General features: G+C 43.9%; 1 protein-coding gene across 4 annotated transcripts in view; it reads right to left on the reverse strand.

Annotated features, from left to right (window-relative positions):
* Positions 1 to 24,813, reverse strand: part of LOC134409950 (uncharacterized) — a 76,664-nt gene that overhangs the window by 35,534 nt on the left and 16,317 nt on the right. For 3 of the 4 annotated variants that reach the window (XM_063142953.1, XM_063142952.1, XM_063142955.1), the window contains 19 exons: positions 24,121 to 24,273; positions 22,971 to 23,115; positions 22,414 to 22,572; positions 22,149 to 22,267; positions 20,975 to 21,235; positions 18,441 to 18,596; positions 16,888 to 17,072; positions 15,703 to 15,885; positions 13,959 to 14,050; positions 12,036 to 12,208; positions 10,167 to 10,326; positions 8,862 to 8,941; positions 8,007 to 8,187; positions 6,726 to 6,881; positions 5,940 to 6,073; positions 4,655 to 4,813; positions 3,344 to 3,524; positions 1,460 to 1,671; positions 296 to 484 (listed from right to left, as the gene is read on the reverse strand). In XM_063142953.1, the coding sequence (XP_062999023.1) occupies positions 296 to 484; positions 1,460 to 1,671; positions 3,344 to 3,524; positions 4,655 to 4,813; positions 5,940 to 6,073; positions 6,726 to 6,881; positions 8,007 to 8,187; positions 8,862 to 8,941; positions 10,167 to 10,326; positions 12,036 to 12,208; positions 13,959 to 14,050; positions 15,703 to 15,885; positions 16,888 to 17,072; positions 18,441 to 18,596; positions 20,975 to 21,235; positions 22,149 to 22,267; positions 22,414 to 22,572; positions 22,971 to 23,115; positions 24,121 to 24,273 (3,078 nt within the window). Of the gene's footprint in view, positions 1 to 295; positions 485 to 1,459; positions 1,672 to 3,343; positions 3,525 to 4,654; positions 4,814 to 5,939; positions 6,074 to 6,725; positions 6,882 to 8,006; positions 8,188 to 8,861; positions 8,942 to 10,166; positions 10,327 to 12,035; positions 12,209 to 13,958; positions 14,051 to 15,702; positions 15,886 to 16,887; positions 17,073 to 18,440; positions 18,597 to 20,974; positions 21,236 to 22,148; positions 22,268 to 22,413; positions 22,573 to 22,970; positions 23,116 to 24,120; positions 24,274 to 24,813 lie in introns of those variants that run through there. The other variant, XM_063142954.1, reaches the window with a different exon arrangement.

Genomic DNA, 24,813 nt, shown 5'->3' on the forward strand with positions numbered 1-24,813 from the left:
AAAGAGAGAAGAGACAGGGCCGGCAGAAACTCCAGTGTAAGGGAGTTCCAAAGAAGAGGAGTCAACACAAAAAAGGCCCTGCTCCTTATTGAGGAATGTATACACTCTTGGTCTAACTGCCTCTATCACAGTGTTCTCCAACCTTAGCTATGCTGGCTGGAGATGATGGAAGTTGTAGTGCAACACATCTGGGCGGTGCCAGGTTGGGGAAGTTCCCTTCTTAGTTGCCCCTTCCTCCCCTTAACTGAAAAGCGCCAATCATCCTGGGCAACATATACAAATCTAATCATCTTACTGTCTCTAGGTGGAAGTAAGCCGCTGTCATATTAAATTCTTGCTTTGCAGACTTGATTGTGAGATGGACACGCTTGGCCTGTTCATGGTTTTCCAGGTGGATCTCATTCTTTACGGGCTGGTTCCACAAAGACACCACTTCACTTTGGCTGTGCAAGAAACCCTGCTTGAAGCAATTGACGGTGGATGCCTGAAAAAGATAGAATGATCTTTTGGAAGGGGTATCGGAGAAATCCAGAAGGGAATCCAATGAGTTTGGATTCCGATAGACCAGGTTTTCCCCAAGTTGCACAGATTTTGTTGGCTTGCAGACTGTTTTTTTTAAAAAAAAACTTTTCCAAATTTCATGCAAATTTAGTCATAGAAAAATAACCATAAATATGGGCATTTTCCCCATGTACATTTTGGGAGGAGCAGATTTGCACATTTTGGGGGGAGTTTTTGCATTTTCACACATGTGAATTTGCACAAATAAAAATCTGCACAAATTCAGGAAATTAGAAAAAAATATCCAATTCCATCAATGCGTGGACGACGGAACGAAAGGCACCCGACAATCCGTGAAACACCGACAGCACAGATGTTTACAAAATCCACCCATCCCTAATTATGGGTTACTTTCAGTTATCCTTTCTGCTGCAGAAAAGACAACCGCTATAAAAGGAAGGCCCTGTTCCAGTGGTGGGAGGGGCTGTAAACAAAATGAGGTGTGGCCTAAATACTAAAAAGCTTTGGCTATGGGGTGGTATATAAATGTAATAAATAAATAAATAAATAAATGTGTAGCCACTATGTCTAGGAATGTTTCAAATGACACGCTTAGCCATGGTTAGGGTGCTCACGTTTTTTCAGCCAATGGTTAGGGAGAATGTTTAAACCCTGGATATGTAGCCACTATGTCTAGGAATGGTTGGGGAAAAGGGGGCGGGACTAAAGAAATAAGGGATGGTCAGATTTGGCCTTCAGGCCTCATGTTGTGCACCCTTGCTCCATTCACACATTCATTCATTTTCTCTCTGTGTCACATACACAGATGGCGTTCGCTCTCACACTCAGAATCCTATGTTGCCTTTTCATAATATTATCCTGTCAACCACTCATAGTCATGGAATCCACGGATGCTGAAAAAGCATTTGGCTAAGGCAGCAGCGAAGAGGCAACTAACCCGGAGGTAGGTCGTCGTCGGTGTGTGGATCCGAACCCTCCCTTCCTTTTCACCATCTTTATCTTTACAGAAGAGTTCCATCGACAGGCCCTTGACGACGAAAGCTTTCCCAGCGGTCAAGTCAACAGCGGCTAAATAAACCGAATGCTGGGGCTGGTGTAGTCTGTGAGCCACGTACAGATACAGCCAAGGCGTGTCCATATTGAATATTCCTAATAAGGAATGGAAAACCACGTCAATTGGCAAGGGTTGCTCTACAATACTACGCACTCACTGTTTTACCGTAAGTAAAAACCATTTTAGGAACATAAGCATTCAAAGGGGGGACGGAAATTGGCCGAGACCAATTGGTGCCTGAATCAAAACCAACGGAGGTGGTTAAAGGCAGAGTTTAACCGAGTTGATTTTGCTAGGCTGGCTTTTTGCCAATGTGTTTTCTCTACTTTTTGGAAGTATAGTTTTTAGATGGTGCTGTTGCATTTATTAGGCAAGCTGCCTTCGTGGAAAAATATTTTTAAAGGGAAAAACGCTGGGAATTGCAGGACTTTTTTCTGTCTAAACATGCAGAGGACTGCACCCTTAAGAACTATTGTTCTTATATGGGGCCCTTATATCAAAGGCCATGGCTCAACCAGCCCTATATCCTAGGATCATCCTGGGATCATCCCTGTGCACCCATATGATGCACAGGGGATCCCGGGGGCAGGGAGGGATGATCCCTCCCTTGGCCCCGGATATCGGTAGGCCCTTTATTCCTGCTTTTTCCACGGTCTCGAGATGATCCGTGAGTAACTGCGAGGAGCTGGGGGTGGGGTGGGGTGAGGTTTTTTTTAAAAAAATTACCTCTCGTTCGAGCGCTCCTGTGCTCACTGTCCTTTTAAAAAACAAAACAAAATGGCGGCCGCGATGTTTCGCACCGCGTGTAGACCAGGGCGATGATCTCACGATCATAAAATCATGAGATTGTTGCCCTCCTACCTAACCCCTCGTCTAGCTATGGCCTAAGAGAAGGGGCTGCTAGTTAGGATGACCATATGAAAAGGAGGACAGGGCTCCTGTAACTTTAACAGTTGTATAGAAAAGGGAATTTCAGCAGGTGTCATTTGTAGGCATGCTGCACCTGGTGAATTTCCCTCTCATCACAATAGTTAAAGCTGCAGGTGCCCTGCCCTCTTTTAAATATGGTCAGTCTAGTAGAGCTCCTGCACTTTAACTGTTGTGATGAAGAGGGAATTTCACCAGGCATACAAACGCATACAAATGACACCTGCTGAAATGCCCTTTTCTGTGCAACTGTTAAAGATACAGGAGCCCTGTCTTCCTTTTCATATAGTCACCCTACTACTAGTCCCAATGGCTCTATGCTACTTCCAGTATCAGAGGAGAGTGCCTTGGACTGCAAGAAGATCAAACCAGTCCATACTCCAGGAAATAAAGCCAGACTGCTCACTTGAGGGAATGGTATTAAAGGCAAAACTGAAGTACTTTGGCCACATAATGAGATGACAGGACACCCTGGAGAAGAGGCTGGTGCTAGGGAAAGTGGAAGGCAAAAGGAAGAGGGGCCGACCAAGGGCAAGATGGATGGATGAGATTCTGGAGGTGACAGACTTGACCTTGGGGAAGCTAGGGGTGGCGACGGCCGACAGAAAGCTCTGGCGTGGGCTGGTCCACGAAGTCACGAAGAGTCGGAAACGACTGAACGAATAAACAACAAATGCCTATGTAACCAGTTGCTGGGGAACATGGGTATGGATGTGTGCAGTTGCCCTCATGTCCTGCTTGTGGTTTTCCGGAGGGCAGCTGGTTGGCCACCGTGTGAACAGAATGCTGGACTAGATGGACTCCTGGTCTGATTTGGCAGGGCTCTGCTTAGGTTCTCACCTTCCCACTTCTTCAGAGGATGCCTTGATGTATCCTTCCACTGCAGCCCAGCCACAAATGGCATGTGGTTGTTATAGTGCACTTTAAAGTGGGTGCTGCTTTCTCTGTAGCTTTGGCTGGTATGGGAGTGCTGCAGTTGAGTCCTGTAATCCACGCGCTTTTCAGGCACTTGAACTGCGAACTGGGGATGAATAAAAATGGGTTGTATTTCATATTAGAGCAGCCTTCCCCAATATTGGTGCCCACGGACGCTACGTTGGAGATTCCAGTATTTGACACAGGTGAAGGAATAGAGAGCCAGTGTGGTGTAGTGGCTGGAGTGTCGGACTGGGAGTCGGGAGAACCGGGTTCTAGTCCCCAGTCGGCCATGGAAACCCACTGGGTGACTTTGGGCCAGTCACAGACTCTCAGCCCAACCCACCTCACAGGGTTGTTGTTGTGAGGATTAAGTGGAGAGGAGGAGGATTATGTACCCCGCCTTGGGTTCCTTGCAGGAAAAAAAAAGGCGGATATAAATGCAATAACAAATAAAATGAATAAAAATAAATATAGATTTTGAATACTCCACTATATTTAAATGGTCACCACCTTCACATACAGAAAATCTGCATGTCAGGGAGAAGATGTATGATCTATATAGGATAATCCCCCTACTCCAGTCTGAAGTGGTACAGTTGCGAAAGAGCTGTACCACAGGATTTTGCTGAAGTCAACATCTGAACAAGAGGGAGGAAAATTCTGAGAGTGCCTTGGACTGCAAGGAGATCAAACCAGTCCATACTCCAGGAAATAAAGCCAGACTGCTCACTTGAGGGAATGGTATTAAAGGCAAAACTGAAGTACTTTGGCCACATAACGAGAAGACAGGACACCCTGGAGAAGAGGCTGATGCTAGGGAAAGTGGAAGGCAAAAGGAAGAGGGGCCGACCAAGGGCAAGATGGATGGATGATATTCTGGAGGTGACAGACTTGACCTTGGGGAAGCTGAGGGTGGCGACGGCCGATAGAAAGCTCTGGCGTGGGCTGGTCCATGAAGTCACGAAGAGTCAGAAACGACTGAACGAATAAACAACAACAATAATGTATTGGTTTTATGTGTTGATAGTTGGGAGAGATTCTGTTCTGAAAGCTGGGCAAGAAACGTTTGTAATTGATTGATTGACTGATTGATTACCACTGCCAACGGACAGTGACTAGCCACGCCTTGGAATCTGCTTTTGAGATTTTAAATCAAAGCGTAATCATCAGAGGTTTGCTGATGGTGCCCGACTTCTGTGAAAATGCAGCAAGTGTAAAGCCTGCTACCCTTACCTCCATGAAATAGCTGGTCAGAGTTGGATAAGAGTTATTTTTAAATGTCTGGCTGACTACTACCCTCTTCCTGTTGTTGATTTCATCCCAGTGCTTCCCATAGTTCATCTCCAGCTGGGACTGCAGCCGAGATGGAGTTTCTTCATGATGCAAGTGGACCTGCAGAAAGGCATCTTCTATTTTTTAATCATCCCCACCTATTAGTATTACTACTACTAGTAAAAACTTTAGAACGTAAGAAGAGCCCTGCTGGATCAGACCAAGGGTCCATCAAGTCCAGCACCCTGCTCACACAATGGCCAACCAGCTGTCAACCAGGGACCAAGGGGGGATCTACACTATTGCTTTTAAAGCGCTTTAAAGCACTTTGAAAACGTTTTGAAACCTGTATATGCAGTGTGTCCTGGGCCCCAACAGTTGTCAAAACTGTTATAAAGCTCTTTAAAGCAGTAGTGTAGATCCCCCCCAACAAAGCACGACATGGTGCAAGAGCACCCTCTTGCCCATGTTCCCCAGCAACTGGTGCACACAGGCTTACTGCCTCGGATACTGGAGGAGGCACATAACCATCAAGGCTAGTAGCCTTTGATAGCCTTCTCCTCCAGGAGTTTATCCAACCCCCTTTTAAAGCCATCCGAATTGGTGGCCGTCACTACATCTTGTGGTAGTGAATTCCATAATTTAGCTATGCGCTGTGTGAAGAAGTCCTTCCTTTTATTTGTCCTGGATCTCCCACCCGTCAGCTTCATGGGATTACCCCTTTGGGTTCTAGTATTTTGAGAGAGGGAGAGAAAGGTCTCCTAATCCACATTCTCCACACCAGGCATAATTTTGTACACCTCTATCATGTCTCCTTAGTCTCCTTTTTTCCATGCTAAATAATCCCAGTTGATGTAATCTACCCTCATAGGGGAGATGCTCCTTCTAGTATGACTACTAGTAGTACTACTACAAGTAGGATCTGCAACAAACTATGGCAGTACAAGCTGCTTCGCTGCAGGTCCCACTTGTCATATTTAGTCATTGCCATATTTTATATCACCATCAACATGCACGCTGCTGAGTTTTTACAGATTGAAAGCAAGGAGACAGTTATTCGGTATTCTCTCCTCTCAAAGAGACTGAGCCCATTGAAAAGCAACCTGGGATTTCCTTGCCCTTGGAGAATTGGGGAGCATGAAATAGTAGGGTAAAGTATGCTGCAGAGAAGTCATATCAAAGTACTGGACCCCGTACCATTCACCAGGATTCACAAGGACATGGGAGAATCCATCCCACTCTTTACCTTGTGGTTGTAAGCTAGAATCTGAGTGCAGTGAAATTCATGTTCCAGATCCGCTCTGTAGGCATCTTGTAAGCTGTTCTCCACTTTTAACTTCTGACCCATATTACATTCGTGCTGAAGGTTTCTTGCATCTCCTGCTCCAGGTAAAGCATATACACACACATACAGAGGGAAATGCCAGCTTTACAAAATGGAACGATCCAACTTTCATAGAGTTCAGATGCAATGAATGCTAACAAGGATGGCTCAGCTCACACCTCGTATTAAGAACATAAGGACAGCCCTGATGGATTAGACCAACGGTCTACCAAAGCCTTCCACCACCTGGTGCCCTCCATATGGTTTGGACTACAACTCCCATCAGGATCAGCCATCATGGCCAATGGTCTTGGACCAGACAACGCTTCAAGCAGGGGAGACCTTCAAATAGAGGACTGATGTTTGTAAAGTCAGATGCACGGCCACCCAAGGTAGAACTCAGAAACCTCTCCCTCTTGGGACATAACTCCCAAGGGACCCTAACTATACATCCAACAAGATAAACATCACAGGTTGGGGACTGTTTCATTAGCCGCAGAAAGTTTACCAAACGTTCCTACAACACAGAGGAGCTTTGGGAAAAATGCAGGCACTCATCATAATTGGGACTGCAGACCTTGTTTCGAAATATCCTTTGGATATTTGAATTGGTTTCTGGGATTTTGTACGTGCAAATGAAGCACAGGGCGTAAAAGGTTTGTATTTGAGGGTTGTTTTTTGTTTTAGGACAATAGAATAACGGAGTACCAAACAATCCATATTTAATTCTCAGCGCATGGGTCCAGAAATATCCCCGCTGTTGCAGAAGAGAAAGGACGTGGGACCCCAGGACCCCTGGAACATGAGTTTCTCCTTCCAAAGAATACTGCTTGAACTTATCATCCGCCTTTTTCTCCAAACACACTATAAAAGCAAGAGAAATAACACAGGGGATAAATACCATGAAAACCTTCAGGTCCAGGGGATGAATAAAACAAATAAAAATAAAATAAATTATAAATAAAATAAATAAAAATAATAAATAAATCTGGCTAGAGGGCAAGACTGGGAATTCAGGCAGGACAGCTTTGGCCTGCAGGACTGATATGCTACATTCCGGATGTAGGGCCTCTAAAAAAAGTAATACTCTATGTGTAGCCACTGGAGGAGCATAACTGGTGACCATATCAGTATTTGGGAGGGGTGTGTGTTAGTGGGCAGTCCCACTACCTCCCATGCATTTAATCAATGTTTGAGGAGGTTGTATTTATAGCCAGGGCCGGTGTCAGACTATTTTGTGCTCTGGGCGCGGGCGGGGAGGGGGACTACCTCACGGTGGTGTGTGTGAAGGGGTGTCACTTGCGCTGTCCCAAAGCTTATTAGGGGTACAGCTCTGCCCCTTATTCTGAGGGGCAGCCCGTGGGGGCCACTTCTTCCACACCTCCCCGAGGGCTGCCCCCCCCAGCTCTGGTAGGGCAGCCCGTCCGAGCCTCCTTTGGGGTGCAGCAGCAAGGCTGGGCACACCGGCTACTCCTGTGCCTCTGTGCGCCCTGTGAGGAGGGGCTGCGATCGAGCAATGGCTGGCTGGCTGGGGTGTGTGTGTTTCTCTGCCCCGCAGTCTCCGCTTGGTCTCCAGCAGTTGCAGCCCACAACGGGGAAGGTGGCGCACCAGGGCTGCTGCTGCTGCTCCACAGGGGCTGCTTGTGTCTGCGTCCTTCTCGCCCGCCTCCCCGGCCCACAGAGCCTGTCCCCCAGCCGGCTCCTTTTCTGTCTCCTCCGCGTCATCTCCGAGGGTTTTGCAACAAGCACCCCCCCCCCCTGCAGACAGCAGAAATAAGCAGCGCCTCTCCGGGGCCTCTGATTGCAGCTGCAGGAAAAGGCTGGCCACGCGGGGTCACACGCAAGCCAAGCCCCCAACCCCCCAAAACCTCCAACCCCAGGAGTGGGAAGAGGGGGGGTGCCGCTCTGACGTCTGCGCCCTAGGCGGCTGCCTAGTTGGCCTTAATGGTAGCACCAGCCCTGTTTATAGCCCTTATCTTAAGCTCTTACTTGCAAGGAAAGCTGTGTCTTTCAGTAAGTTGACCAAGGATATTGAAAATGCCATCTTCTTGCCAGCTTGCTTGGTGATGTTGCCGGAAAGGACGAGGGGACTCCCACGTTTCAGCAGCTTTGCTTCCAGGTGGATCGTGTGCTTTTGCTCTCCAGACCCCAGTTGCAGATCTGTCTTCCCCTGCAGAAATGACACCCAGGAATTTACACCCAGGTTGGCGAAATCTGTAAATTTGGGGTTTGCTCAGTTGGTCATTTTCCCGACCGTGAATTCGTTTCGGCCTGGTTTTTTTGCGTCCATTTGCGAATTTGGCAAAAAAGAAAAGTTACATGAAAATGTTTATGCATTTTCGTGCTCATTTCTCTTAATTATACACATTGTTGAATGGACTTTTCCTAAAATACACACTTTTTGCAAGTGAATTGCCCCCTAATCTAAGGGAGTTTTATGGGTAACAGCCCCGTAATATACATTTCTTTGAGTGGATGTTTCTTTAATATATGCATTGATGTGCACATTTTTAGAGTTGTAAACGGCACTCCAGCATTCTGAAAAGTGTGTTTTTTGGCACACAAATGAGTTCCAGTTTGTGTCTAAGTTCGGAAGGTATGAATTGGGTATGTTCACATAAAATTACAGACAAGAAGAATTTCTCCTCTATCCCTACCAATAGGACATCTTGATTATGTCTTTCTGTAATGGCAAACCATAGTTATGGGATATATTATGTATCTTATGAAGGACACTGCATGATCAAGGAACACAACTTTCAGTCGAGGTGTAGATTTTATCAATCTGTTCCTTTCTGTGTACCATAAAATCTTTGGCTCCAAGACCAGGTGAGCACACCCTACCTTAATGTAATAGATGTTGTCATCATCGAGTATCAGTTCCAGACGCCCAACGCGTGAGTTTCTAGAGGCTTCAATTTTTCCTGATTGGAATAGAAATGATTTTCATTTGCCATTTTGCCCATCAGCGATCTACATGCAAGAGAGCCTGAAATAGTTCTAGGAGACTTGGAGTCCACATTACCTCTGGGCCACTGAATTATTCTGTGGCACTGGTTACATAAAACACTGTTTCTCAACCTTAAGGAGAGCTGTGCTGGATCAGACCAAGGGTCCATCTAGTCCAGCATTCTCTTCACACAGTGGTCAAACAGCTGCCAACCAGGAATCCACAAGCAGGGCATGGGTGCAACAGCACCCTTCCACCCATGTTCCCCAGCAACTGTATATAGGCTTATTGCCTCTGATATCGGAGGTAGCATATAACCATCAGGACTAGTAGCCACTGATAGTCTAATTCTCCATCAGGACTAGTAGCCATTGATAGTCTAATTCTCCATCAGGACTAGTAGCCCTTGATAGTCTAATTCTCCATCAGGACTAGTAGCCGTTGATAGTCTAATTCTCCATCAGGACTAGTAGCCATTGATAGTCTAATTCTCCATCAGGACTAGTAGCCATTGATAGTCTAATTCTCCATCAGGACTAGTAGCCATTGATAGTCTAATTCTCTATCAGGACTAGTAGCCATTGATAGTCTAATTCTCCATCAGGACTAGTAGCCATTGATAGTCTAATTCTCCATCAGGACTAGTAGCCATTGATATCAGTAAAATGGGAATACTAGTGGATGATCTCACTGAATTTAACTGAATGGCTGAAAGCAACAGTGGGGAGATAGAAAATTTCAGGGATCACCACATTAGGAAAAGAAAGATGCCTCGTGCAAAAAGTAGGTCTCCCTATGGTGATTTTTTTCTTGCTTTTTAAATGAGAATGTGGGGCTGTGTTATGCTATAACAAGGCATCCGGCAATGTATCAGCTAAGTTGTGTGATGGAAAAGAAGCTGCCCAAGCTGAATGTTAAAGGCAATAGGGGATGTTATGGGGAGGGACAGGAAGGATGAACGATGATGCCAAATGTTACAGGGGTGCCACAGGTAGGATTCATGATCTCTACACTTAATGCAGCCTTCCCAACCCGGAAGCCACCCAGATGTGTTCGGCTACAACCCCCATCATCCTCAGCCAGACAGCAGTTCTAATGAATGGGGAGATAGCACCAACCTCTCACCAGCAGGGTGGTGGTGGTAGGGAGAATGGGGGATTTTAACTGGAAATCAAAAGCCTTTTGGCAAAATCTCCTACCATTCATCTGTATTTTTTTCTTTGGCTGGATAAATTCAATCCCAAATTTCTTCTGGGGGATGTTAACATGGACATCGACGGCAACATCCCTTTTGAGCTCTGATTTCGGAGTCCCCATAAAGAAATGCAAGCCAGCTTCGTTTGGAATCCAAGAACCTTTCTGGGGTGTGTGATAACTGACGATTAATGACGACGACGATAATGATAATAATAATTTTATAATAATAATAAAAATATTAATTAACTAAAACAACAACTAACAACAACAATAAATTAATAACAATTAACTAAAACTAAAACAACTAACAACCGAAACATGTGTATGTTAGAACAAGCTTTGCCACAATTCAGAGGAAGACATCTCTGTTTCTCTAGAACAAGGGAACTTAAATTGGGTTCATTCCTTCCTTTCCCAGTAGAAATTATTTCTAGACATCAATCAATCAATCAATCAACCAATCAAATTTATTATGGTCATAAACCAGCAGATTAAAAATAGCTAGAAATACAGTAATTATAAAAGCAAGCCAAATTAAGAACAGGGAGACAAGTGTTGCTAACCAACAGGTTAAAATAACTACAATTACAACTATTATGAAAGCAATCCAGTTAAAGATGGGATCAAGAGTCATGTATCTGAAACACAAGATGTCATAAACGTAATAGTAATGGTACCTCTATAAAGGCTTACTATCCTTGATTTATCATATTTTTTTCTGCAAGTGATAACAGATGCACAGAATCGTGCTACATTGTGTGTACTCAGGGGGTTCCAATCTGATAATAGGATTTTTAAGTAAAATGGTTCAGATCTCCCTGTGTTTTTTTTTAAAGAGATTTGGGGTAATAAGATCTTTGTGGAGGTCACTGTGCCACGACATAGGCACTTTACAACAGGCCTGTCCACGGACACTCCCTGCTCAAGCTAAGCACCACCGCTTTATGAGCCTGAGGTGAGGGACAAACACCACCTTTCTACAAACTATGTGAAGAAAGGGGTTAAACAGGAATGATTTCAGGAATAAAATAATGCGCTATGAATTATATGTGCTGATGGTGAATTAATGTCAGAACGGGTGTTATATGTATATAACTGCAGATGATAAATGCCAAGGAGACACGTGGGATTTTTGTGGTAGTAAAACAAACTGAATAAAAAATTATTTCAATGTTCACAAACTTTGTTTCATAATAAAACTTTTCAGACCCTTGTCAAAACTTCTCATCCAATCCTTTCTCTCTTCTCATACACACTTTCCTTTCTCTCACACCTTCACTCTTGAACTTTCTTTATTATCAGGATTGTTTAATAGACACCAACTGACTATCTGCTCCCTACACTCAGAAGATAACCCTCTTTACCCTGATCCTCTAATTCTCCCTCCAACCAAAGTACTTTAAAAACCAAACCCCTCCTATCTCCTCAGTCATTCCCTTATATACTCTGTTTCCCCGAAAGTAAGACATCTCCCGAAAATAAGACCTACTTCCAGTTTTGCCTCTCGCTGTAATATAAGGCATCCCCCCGAAAATAAGACCTTTTTTTTTGTTCAACAATAAATGTGTACCGTATTCTTCTTCATGGAAAAATAAGACATCCCCTGAAAATAAGACCTAGCGCATCTTTGGGAGCAAAAATTAATATAAGACACTGTCTTATTTTCAGGGAAACAGGGTATCCTCCTCCCCCCTCCTAAAATATTCAATCTCCACCCACTCAGGTTAACATGCTAAACACAATAGACTTACAAATCCTAGACATACATTAGGGAACTGACTTGTGGGGTGTAATGCCACAGTCATGGTAAAAAGGACAATGGAGTAATACATGGGCTAATACACATCCAGGCTGAATAAAAGGGTCCAAACCTGAGAATTATAATTATATGCAGCTTTCAGTAAATACTGTTGGAGGTTTCTGTCCTGCTTCTTTAATGTTATGGCAACTTTCCCTGGTCCAAGGAATGGGAAAATGAAACCGGCGCTGTCATTGACAGGGTTAGAAACCTCTGAGCACAGTTGCCAGCCAAATGCCTTAGACACTGGTTCAAAGAGAGACAGAGAAAAGGGGTGGGGTGGAGAGACACCATTTTGCACAGTCAATCCAAGATAATGTGCTTCATCACACTAGGGTTATACTGTGCAATCGCTGTGAATTGCGTGCAAAAGACTCTGAAGTTTTCCTGTTTATAATCTGCTTTTTTTGTGAAGTACTCCCAGGCATCCTGTTTTAATTGTGCTTTAAAGCCAAAAGACCCAACCTATTTTGCTACCTCTCTAGGAGCGAATCATTTGTTGTTTACCGAGCAGCCACTGGGGGCGCAAGAGGATTTGATATGTTTAAAGTACAAATTAAATGAAAAAGAAGAGATAGGCCGTAGCTAGACCTAAGGTTTACCCTGGGTTCATCCCTGCCTGAGTGCTGGATGCTCTGTGTGGCACTTAGATGAACAGATTTGACCCCAGGACAATCCTGGGATAAACCTTAGGTCTAGCTGCGGCCATAGTCTCTAGTGTTGGAAAATAGAAAAAGGGGTTTTATTTTTTACTACATATGTCTTCAATCTTTATAAATTGTATTGCTGTAAAAGGACTTAATGTATAAAAAGCTCAACGTTTCGGATCTGCCAATCCTTCTTTAGGAGCTTCTGAAACAAAATAACATCTGTGAACCACAAGTCCAAATACAGTAAGCTAAAACAGCTAGATGCAACAGTTTTTGCATCTTATGTAAGAACGTCTACAGCAGAGAAAGAACGAAAAAACTGTTGCATCCAGCTGTTTTAGCTTGCTGTATTTGGACTTGCGGTTCACAGATGTTATTTTGTTTCAGAAGCTCCTGAAGAAGGATCGGGAGATCCAAAACGTCGAGCTTTTTATACATTAAGTCCTTTAACAACAATACAATTTTTAAAGATTGATGACATATGTAGCAAAAAATAAAAATAAAAACTTTTTCTATTTTCCAACACTAGAGACTATCTCTTCTTTTTCATTGGATTCACACAGTGTTTTTTCCCCTCCTTCATTTTGTAAAGTACAAATTAAACAAATGCTAACATCTGCGTAGGTTTTAAAGATAAAGACATCAAAATTGGCACAGTAATAGATATTAAGGAGGGCTTTAAGCATACCGAATTTGAATTGGATTGGGTCATCTGTTGATTTTTTAAATGATGTTTTACATTTTCCCCCTTAAACTCTTTTCCTGGTATGCAAAGGATCTTAGGAGCCGCTGCCACCCAGGGTGTGATTTAGCTAACAACAACAACAACGACAGATTAGCGCTGTTGGGGATAATTCAAGGGAAACAGGTATGTGGGATGAAGCCTAGTGTCTCAATTCAGAGAACACATTTCTCAACGTCGGTGATAGAACTCACAGTGGAGTTTTTACCCACTGTTGAGAAATGTGTTGTCTGGCGGGAAAACGCAATGCAACAGCGGAGGTTTGTTTTGGAAAACACTCCACACAGAATATCCACGCTGCGCAGAGAAGAGTTCCTTGCGTGTTGTATGGAGAGCTCCGTGGACTTTTCCCACCGGCTACAGAGTTCCCTGGCAGGAGCAGCAAAAAGAGAAAGTGCCACTCTAGGAGAGCAGCCGGGATTGGGTTTTTTGCAGCAGTGGCTGATGGGATACCATCGGGAGGACCGGGGGAGGAGAGAGGGCGGAAGAATTGTCAATCAAATTTCAATTTTCAGCAACAACAAGAAAATAAACTTTCTCCCAACTACATTGAAGTGTGACATAACATCTGGATATGAGGCATGGACGGTTTAAGACTCCTTACCATCTTCATTTGTGCATGATTTAGTCTCAACGTGGTCTGGGAAAATGTCAACAGCTGCTGTTTCATTTGCTGTTCTTATATAAAGTTTAGAGCTATAATAAAGAAATAAAAACAATGATAAGAATTCAATTGGCTCTGTAATTTGCAAATAATATAAAATCACATTGGCCTTTGTCCAGTGAAGGCTGGTGCCTCTGATGTCAGTGGGGCAGTGAATCTTCTCTAGGTTTCACCAGAGAGCTTCGGCTATTGGGCATTATAAAAATGTAATAAATAAATAAATAAATAAATAAATAAATAAATAAATAAATCAAACCAGTCAGAACACTAAAGGAGTTATCCAAGGTACTGAACCCTGGTGTAGAAAATGCTGAACTAGATGGACCAATATTTTGACTTGACATATTGCTTAGGTTTCAGTGGTCTTCTGCCTTGGTCTGGATTCAAAGGCTTGAGTTCAAATCCCTCTCAGGCTCACATGACACAGACAGGCCTGTTTCCTTAAACATATTGATTTTGTTTCCAGCAACACTGAGATCTGCATCTTCTCCAAACTCTTCTATTTTCAGAAGAATGTACGGAAGCCAAAGGCTGCACTCAAACTTAGCAGGAAATCATTGCACAAATCATTGTACAAATCAGGCATCGAGTATAAGAACATCAATAGGACTGTCAGTGAATACTTTAACCTCGCTGGATATAACCATAAAAGACCTAAAGATGGCAGTTTTAACGAAACAAAATACAGGGGCTGGCTTGGAACATGAGATCGGAGAACAAGAGATATGGGAATTTGATTGTGTTAATCTGGGACTCAACAGGGACTATGGTTTCTATGCAAATTATAAAGACACTTATAAATGTCACTATAAAAGAATGGACTGTTTGCTGAAGATCAACTTGTTTAACTGGCTTTTTTACACTCAAAGCCTCCAGTTCCAGTTATAGCATCTGATGAAGTGGGTTGTAACTTACAAAGGCTCATGCTAATGTATTAAAATATCTGGACAACTAAAACAGTTAGTCTATATGTGCGCTCCACTTCACCCTTGAATTTGTAAAAAGAAGGCTAACATGGTTATACGGTTTTTAATCTTTGTAAACTGCCTAGAGAGCTTCAGCTATGGGGCAGTATATAAATATAATAAATTTATATTTATTATATAAATTTACTGTACTGTAAATTTATACTGTAATATTATTTACAGGAAATGATCACGTAAGCATCATGTAGATTAGGCTGGGGAACATGTAGTCCTCCAGATAATGTTGGACTACAACTCCCATCATCCTTGACTATTGGTCATACTGGCTAGGACTGATGAGAGTTGAAATCCAACAACAGCAAGGGGGGGGTTTAGATATCCCCACCCATGATCTACATCCTTTTTTTTATTTTTATTTTTATTTGCAATACTTAAACATACACCATTACAATTAAAAGAAAAACAACATACTACATAAATGTTGAATAACATTAATATCATATCTATATAACATAATCATACTTAACATATAAGTGCACCCCCCACCTCGGGATCTTATTCCTGATTCCAAAATCTCATACTTTCTTCTGCTGGTGGTTTCCCACTTCCCTTAGAAAACACAAATATTAGGAACTGTTTCCAGATTCCTTCAAAATCATTCGTTTTTGCTATACCTCTTCTCACTTTAATATTACATGTCAATTTATCATTAATAGCTATATCCCATACTTGACATTGGCATCACCACCCATTTTTACCTGAAATTGACAATTTCCATGGAATCTTCAGGAGTATTCAAAAAAACCTTAAACTCCTTCCCCTTTTTCACCTGGATCCCTCCATCAAGGCTGGTGGCGGACCTCAGTCCTGTTGACCAGCTCAAGCCGGTTTTCCCCAGGGTTCCCGCTGTTCCCATTTGGGCAGAAATGTGAAGGATAGCACTGCAAAAATGCACAAAAGAATACAGACTCCATTTCAAGTGCTACAAATGGTTTTGGAGTCAATGAACAGGCATTTTAGACTGATGAGTAAATCCCTTTAAGAAACAAGACAGCAATATTTTCCCCAGCCTTTTGACTAAGACCAAGTGAAGTCTCTGTACTCATCATTTTAACATGTTCCCGTCAGTTTAATACATCTCTCCTCTATTTGAGGACTATATATTAAACGTTATAGGCAATAATTTACTATTGTTCACTATTGTCATTATTTATGGAAAAGAGACGTTCCTAAATAGTATTCCTTTTGGTACGGTAGTCATTACACCCTTTCACATCCCTGAGATAGTTTACTTTTTGAGTCTCAGCATCTGCAGTATTGTTATGTATCCTTGATACTTAGAGATTCTTGAATTTATTTGTATTGCTTGTTGCATTCTCAGAAACGATTGGTCCTATGTTAATTTGAGACTTTGTGCATGAATTTACTTGTAATAGCAAGTTCAGGTCGGTGTATATGTACCTTACATTTTCAGTAAATAAATTAAAACTTTGAGTATCTTTGAATAAATTAAAACCTTGAGTATCACCCACTTTTTGCAATATTGTTGGGTCCATTGATTTCATTGGTCGGTGACTAGTGTAGCTTCCATTTTTCTTAGTAGAAAGGTGGGGTACAAACCAGTCAGTCAATAAAATGGAAAAATTGGGGGACTATCCTGCACAGGAGAAATCTATACCGCAACATTTTGTTGCGGCTACTATAGCAAAATGGACTGTCCTTACTCAATAATCCTTGACAGGAGAACAGGGATATTACACATATGTCTCTATTTTCATTGGTGAATGCTGGAGGCATTTCTGGTGGACTTCTAGTGCCCGCCCCTGTTATATCAAGATGCTTGGAATCAGAGTAATCCTATGTCTGTTCAGAGCTCAGTTGAACGGCGCTGTTTGCAAAGCTCCCTGCAATCAAATAACAACCCCACCAAAGAAGAGGTCTACCTTGGCTTGATATAGCCGTTGACAAAAAAATTATTTCGTTGCCTGAAGTCCACATTGCCCCTGATCGTCACATTGACTGCTGCTGAGGCGTTCAAAGCAAGTCGGACCGGCAAGCCAGAGAGGGCTGGGAACAAAAGCTCCTCTGTTGCCAAACTCAGCCTTTTATTCAAGTGGAGGTCTTGGCCCTATGGGTGGTGGAAATGGGAAGGCAGAGAAAATAATAATAATAATAATAATAATAATAATAATAATAATAATAATAATTTTATTTATTTGTTACCCACCTCTCCCTCTGGATCGAGGTGGGGTACAACACAAATAAAAACACTATAAAATGCATAAAACTAATTCAAACGTTTAACCAGAAGGGAACCAGAAGTTTCGACCATATAACACCTGCTCTGGTCCGCTTGCACTGGCTGCCTGTATGTTTCTGAGCCCAATTCAAGGTGCTGGTTTTGACTTATAAAGCCTTACACAGCTTGGGACCACAATACCTGACGGAACGCCTCTCCCGACGTGAATATACCCGGTCACTACGTTCAACATCTAAGGTCCTCCTCCGGGTGCCTCCTCCGAGAGAGGTTCAGAGTGTGGCAACGAGGGACAGGGCCTTTTTGGTGGTGGCCCCCAGACTATGGACTGATCTCCCTGACGAGGCTCGCCTGGTGCCAACGCTGCTATCTTTCCGGCGCCAGGTTAAGACTTTCCTCTTTGCCCAGGCATATGGCGGCACATCTTAATCACCCACATGTTTTAGTTTTTTAATGGTTTTTAATGCTTTATGTGTGTATGTTCTGTGTTTTAGAATTTTAAATTTTGTAGACTCGTTTTAATCTTAATTTTAGAATTTCTGTAAACCGCCCAGAGAGCCCTGGCTATGGGAGTGGTATATAAGTGCAATAAATAAATAAATAAATAAATAAAATAAAACCAGTGCATCATTAAAAGCAGCACACCATTAAAAAGGGCATCTTAAAATTCAACTGGGTAGGCCTGCCGGAAGAGATCAGTCTTTATGGCTTTCTTAAATTCTGGAAGACTGTTAAGTTGACGAATCTCTCCCAGCAAGCCATTCCACAAACTGGGAGCAGCTGGCTGGGGCATTCTGGGAGATGCAGTCCAACACATCTGGAGCGCCCCAGGTTGAGGAAGGCTGCTTTAGATGTTCTGGACTGCTACTCCAGCAATTCCCAGCCATCATGGCTAATGGCAGCCCAATACAACCTGGAGAGTATTTATTTTATTTTATTTATTTATTTATTACATTTTTATACCGCCCAATAGCCGAAGTACCTGGTTGGACTCAACTCAGTAAGGCTGGGAGAAGTTGGCTGGCCCAAAGTTACCCACCAGGGGTGAGTAAGGATTCAAACCTGGATGTTTTCCATCTTAGCACAACAGTTTAATACAGCTTCCTTCATCACTGTGCCCTTCAGTTGTTTTTGACTAAGCTCTCATCATCCCTGCCACAGGCTATGCTGGGCCTGATGGGAGATATTGTCAAAATATCTGCTGCTACAGGCTGTTCTAACCATGGCCAGTTCTCTTACCTTTAACAATTTCACCACAAGTTCTGCCAGGTTCAGATAGTAAAGTTTTGCTTGATTTCTGAGATCTCCACAGTCCAGAACTGCAAGCTCATTCCCGAAGATTTTTACGCTCAGACCGCATTTCGGCTTCTTCTTCTTTCCCATTCTTTTGGTGAACTGATGCAGAAGGGGAGAGAGAGAGAGAGAGAGAAAGAGAGAGAGAGAGAGAGAGAGAGAGAAGCAACCAGATCAACTACGGTTAGAAAGGAATTCTGAAACAAAACTCCAAAGAGATTTGTTGTAAAAAGAAAGAAAGAAAAAATAGCTTCAGGGATCAACCACAGACTGCTATCAGAGGGAGCCAGGAGTCATAATCCAGGAGTCATTCTAGGGGGTTGGATAAAACCAGGAATGGGAGCCAAGGAACGAATGAAAAACTAGTGCTGTGCCAAAGCCCCTGTCCCCTGTTTTGGTTAATTCTCTCTCTCTCTCTCTTTCTCTCTCTCTGCAGAAGAGGCATTGCTTTTCTTCCTTCCACAGCGAAGGGAAGAATTTCAAAAACTTTTCTCATTGTGGGAGGGAGCAGGGTTTCCGCTTATCTTCTTAAGTTTTGAAGGTGGACGAGGGGGCCTCCTTTCTATTTTTTATCTTTAAAATTGCCCTGTGCACTGTTGCAGCATCCCAGAATTCTTTGCTTGGAGGCCTTCAACTCGACGGGTCTTCCATTATGCCCGTGAGACCAAGTGACATTGTGAATTCTCATAGACATTCAAGAACAGCTACAGGGCTAGAGAAGCCGCTCTGTAAAGAGTCCTGTGCTGTTACAAGTGCATGGGGGTGTTTTTAAAGTACATACATCAACTCATGGGGCGGCTTTGCACAGAGTGGAGGTTTTGAACCTTTGCACCTCTTGGGGCAGAATTAAAACTTGGTCTCTATTGTCACCCTGGAGATCAGGGCCAGTCCAAGACATTTGCTGCCTGAAGCTAAGGACATGATGGTACATCTCTCCGATTCCATGTACAAAAGCCAACTGCACATGGAGATCATAGAATCATAGAACAGTAGAGTTGGAAGGGGCCTCTAAGGCCATCAAGTTCAACCCCCAGCTCAGTGCAGGAATCCCCCCTAAAGCATCCCTGACAGATGGTTGTCCAGCTGCCTCTTGAAAGCCTCTAGTGTGGGAGAGCCCACAACCTCCCTAGGTAACTGGTTCCATTGTCGTACTGCTCTAACAGTCAGGAAGTTTTTCCTGATGTCCAGTCGGAATCTGGCTTCCTTTAACTTGAGCCCGTTATTCTGTGTCCTGCACTCTGGGATGATCAAGAAGAGATCCTGGCCCTCCTCTGTGTGACCACCTTTCAAATACTTGAAGAGTGCTATCATGTCTCCCCTCAATCTTCTCTTCTTAAGGCTAAACATGCCCAGTTCTTTCAGTCTCTCCTCACAGGCCTTTGTTTCCAGACCCCTGATCATCCTGGTTGCCCTCCTCTGAACACGCTCCAGCTTTTCTGCGTCCTTCTTGAATTGTGGAGCCCAGAACTGGACGCAATACTCTAGATGAGGCCTAACCAGGGCCGAATAGAGAGGAACCAGTACCTCATGTGATTTGGAAGCTATACTTCTATTAGTATAGCCCAAAATAGCATTGAATTTTTTGCAGCCGTATCGCACTGTTGGCTCATATTCAGCTTGTGATCTACACCAATTCCAAGATCCTTCTCGCTTGTAGTATTCCTGAGCCAAGTATCCCCCATCTTATAACATTGTATTTGGATGAATCTGTCTTCTGCATTGACGTTCGGACAGTGTCCTCCACTACATCTGGAGATAATGCAGGGCATTCAGAGCAGGCCAGCAGGGCCGGCGCCAGACTATATTGCGCCCTAGGCAGGCGCGTTCTGAAGCTGCTCCCCCTGCTCGCTCACTCACCGCCCCCTCACTCACCTGCCCACCCGCCCGCTCGCTCACTCACTGCTCCCCTCCGCCCGCTCGCCCGCTGCCCCCGCCCGCTCGCCGCTCCGGCTCCCCCCTCGCTCACATGCTCCGGCTCCCTCCATCGCTCGCCCGCCGTCCCCCGCTCGCTCACCGCTACGGCTCCCCCCTTGCTCGCTCACTCACTGCCCGCTCCCTCCCGCTCCCGGCTTTGAAGCCAGGACACTGGGGTTGGGGGGCGGGGCAGAGGCTTTGAAGCGGAGCACCTGGAAGTGGCTTCCTGGCACGCCATACTGAAGCCTCCGCCTCCAACCCCAGCATCCTGGCTTCGAAGGAGCCAGGACGCTGGGGTTGGGCGGAGGCTAGGGCGGCGGCTTTGGAACAGCACACCTGGAAGCCACTCTAGGAGAGCAGCTTCCGGGTACGCTGTTCGGCGCCCTCGTTTGCTTGGCGCACTAAGCGGCCTCTATGGCAGCACCGGGCCTGCAGGCCAGATAGCACACAGGTCTGTGCCCCAAAACATTTTGCTACCATCTCCCACCATGTGCACAAGCATAAACGGGCGATACTGAATTAAAAAAGCCGAGGGCCAATGGTTCCCATGCCACATATTAAGTTACCTTTTTCACTAACTCACTCATCTTATTGTACTGCTCCCTTGGGCAGCTCTGCTTCTCTTTTCTTAACCTGGGCTTGCTTTCTTTAGGCGGAAGATCATTTCTACGGCTGAACCTCATGGACGTCGGCTTATTCAGTTGAGTTTTGCGTGTTGTCTCAACTGGAGGTTCTGGCTTGGAGTACCTTTTTGTGGTATCTTGAACCGGGTGGAAACCAAAGAACTTCTGCACAACATCTTCCACATTCTCCAGCCTTACTCCAACCTAAGAAATGACACATATTTAAAAACATTTTAAATACACATAGATGATGATGATGATGATGATGATGATGATGATGATGATGATAATAATAATAATAATTCTTACCGCCTCTCCCTCTGGATCGAGGCAGGGAACAACATTAAATGCAACAATACAATACAGAAAACTAGTTAAAAGAGCATATGAAACCGATAGAAGGCGATAGGTCTGTGATAGCACTTCCTAGATGAGGTTTTAAAAATCATATAGAATATAAATACACTAGGGATATCCATTGATGAGAAATTCATTTTCTTTTGGTTTGATGGAGTTCCATGGCATGCCCGACTCAGCTTGCTTTGCAGGCCAAGCCGTGAATTTTTCCTCATGGAACATTTTGCGTATTATTTTTGTTGTTGTTGTTGCAGTGAGCCAGAATTTGTGCAAATGGATTTGCGCAAATCATGGCCAAAATTTGCGCAAATGTGCAGAATTTGTGCATAGTTCAGCCGAAATGTGCAAATTATGCAAATTATGCACATTTGCACAAAACTCAGCGATAATTTATGCAATTTTTTTAAAAAAAACCCTGGCGTGACACTACTCTGCAATGGAAAATGAACTGAAGTCCTGGGGGCCAAACCAAAGAAAGGTAGTTGAGCTCCACCCCACCCACCCCAAACGGATTCCTGCTGGCCTGTGGACTCTCTGCTCTAGGCCAGAATCTCCAAGCAGAGTTAGGAGAGACTCCAGCCTCAAGCCCTGAAGGGCTTCTATCAGTCACATGGTCTGACTCTATAAGGAAGCTTCCTAGGTTCTGCTGAATGAAAAAACTGGATTCCCACATCTACAAATCATGTTGTACAAACCATGTCCATGTACAAACCATGTTTGGATTTGGGATTTGATTATCAAAGTAGTTTGGAGAACTTGCCTCCAGGAGATTGACAGCCCGTCCCAGCAGGTGAACTGTCAAATTTGCCGCTGTCAAACGTGGGATGAAAGATGCAGGTGAAAAGATGACCTTGGCCTCGGTATTCATACTCGCTTTGGCTGCAATGTAAAATGGCAAACATTTGGTTAAAAGTTCGCTTGATGACCATTCCTTCTTGATCTCCCCAAATTAGACTCAAGGGTCTCGTGCCGTCATTCATTCATCACGAAGTCCATAAGACACAGGCCCTTAGTCTCACACCTACCTGAGTGGATGGTAACGTCTGAATAAGAGGAAAATTTCCATGTCTCCCAATCAAATTCTTTGTTCAGGATGTCGTCAGGAAGAGAATTCCTAAGGTGCTGCTTTAATGGATCATCTGTTCCCAAGATCTCAGAAAGATGACTCCAGACAAAGGAACCCACTTAAACAAAATAAGAGACAGGTGCAGACCAAAGGAATGTGCAGTTTTTGGAAGACAGAAGTGGGACCTGCATTCCCACCTCCTAATAAGAGTCCTGCAGTTGTGGGTGCCAGCCAATCAGTTACGCCCTTCTCTAGGACGCCATTCCATTCCCCTCCCCCTGCCCATTTTTTTCAACTGACACGCAACTTCCCATGGCTACTAAACATGCTCAGTTTTGTGAACTGCCCAGAGAGCCTTGGCTGTAATAAATAAATAAATAAATAAATAAATAAATAAATAATAAAGTTCCAGACTGGGAGCCCAGGATTGGCCGGATTTGGTTCACGTGCCTGAGCTTCCTCGCCTCTAGAAGTATATAGGGACAGGATGAATATTTGAATGGCTGCACCTTATACCTTGGCTAGATTTCTCCTCCTGCAAAGTCCATTTCACTTGGCGAAATAATTCTTCACTTGGACATTTCATGGACATCAGATAAGAAGCAATTCGTATTTCTACATCCTCGTCGAAGGTTTGATACAGGCGGACCAAGACAGCATGCTGAAATGAAGGAACAGAGAACACGAGTGCTGGAGTGACCTCAACCAACTTTCTGGTCTGATGGCATGATTTCAAAGCAAGGGTTAGGAGTTGGCATTTCCTATGCCCTGAGGGAAGGTTAGGCTGAGATCCGGCGCCTTGCTCCTAGGCTCACAGAATGACCTTCTCAACTGAGTAGGAATTTGAATCTTGATCTCCCATTAGGGTGGCTGTGCATCCTATTTTACAGGGGACAGTCCTCTATTGGAAGGTCCCCTTTCTTTGAATGGCTATCCAGACCATGATAAGAAGGGGACTTGAAGTTGCCTATCCACCTGGGCAGTGTTTGAACCGGTAGGCAGATAAGACACCTGGGTCCATCTTCCCCACTACGGTAAGATGCACTGTTTCTATTTATTTCTGAATTTGCATCTATACATGCAAACTAAGCTATGCAAATTATATGCAAAATTCTGCCCTTTCTTTAGGTCATGCATAAGTGGCCACCCTATCGCCCACATTTTATTTAGTTATTTATTGAAAACGACTTCGTGGCTGCTTTTCAGAGCAAGAGCCCTCCCAAGGTGGCATATGGTAAAACACATAATAAAAGTCTTAAACAGCAATTAAAAAACACAACAGCAATTAAAATAGCAACAACACCAAACCCATCGGGCCAGCTGCTGCTTCCTCCCATCCCTCCTGCTCACCTGTGGGACTTATGTGAAACCTCCATGTGCACCAGCAAGCCACCTGTCTTCCATGAGAGCCATTATGACCTGCCATAGATCTATTGTTGTAAACTATGGTGGCCAGAAATGGATTCTAAGTTGGCCTCACATCTGGCTTTTCCAGGCACCTGGGAAACCACAACACCCGGCCTGCATTGGATTTGGAACTGGAGTCAAATCAGGGTGGGGCAGGCCCTAATATATATTTATGGAAAGTATTACCATTTTTATATATTTCACTCCGCATAGTACAGATACCAGAATAGCACCAAAGAGTCAACCACATGCCACCTACATTTGCTGCACACGGAATCCGCCGGAAAGCCTCTATGGCAGCCAGCCGGATTTCTGCAGGGTTGCTTTTCAGCGACGCACAGGAAGTCAGGACAGGGGAAAGAGGGGCCGCTGCTAGCCCTGCGTTTCCAATCGCTTTCAAAACAAGTTCCATCTGAAAACCCAGAGTGAAGTTGAATGAGATGCCTCTTGTTAGAATGAGAAACCTCTTACAATGAGATGCCTCTTAGCTGTGTCAAAAATTGACTCTGAGAAGAGTAGCTGAGGATATGTCTAATAATAATAATAATAATAATAATAATAATAATAATAATAATAATAATAATCTGTTACCCACCTCTCCCTCTGGATCGAGGCAGGGTACAACACAAATGAAACCATAAAATACATATAACTAATTAAAACATTTAAACTAATACATTATTAAAAGCAGCACATTATTTAAAAAAGGCATCTTAAAATTCAACTGGGTAGGCCTGCCGGAAGAGATCAGTCTTTATAGCTTTCTTAAATTCTGGAAGACTGTTAAGTTGACGAATCTCTCCTGGCAAGCCATTCCACAGTCTGGGAGCGGCAGAAGAAAAGGTCCTCTGGGTAATAGTTGACTACAGGGCACCTTAGAAATGAAATACTCAGGTCCAAGAACCTGACGAAGTAGGTTCTAGACCACAATGCCTTAGGCTGGGTTCACACA

Source organism: Elgaria multicarinata, chromosome 17 (assembly GCF_023053635.1).
Source record: "Elgaria multicarinata webbii isolate HBS135686 ecotype San Diego chromosome 17, rElgMul1.1.pri, whole genome shotgun sequence".
Taxonomy (NCBI): domain Eukaryota; kingdom Metazoa; phylum Chordata; class Lepidosauria; order Squamata; family Anguidae; genus Elgaria; species Elgaria multicarinata.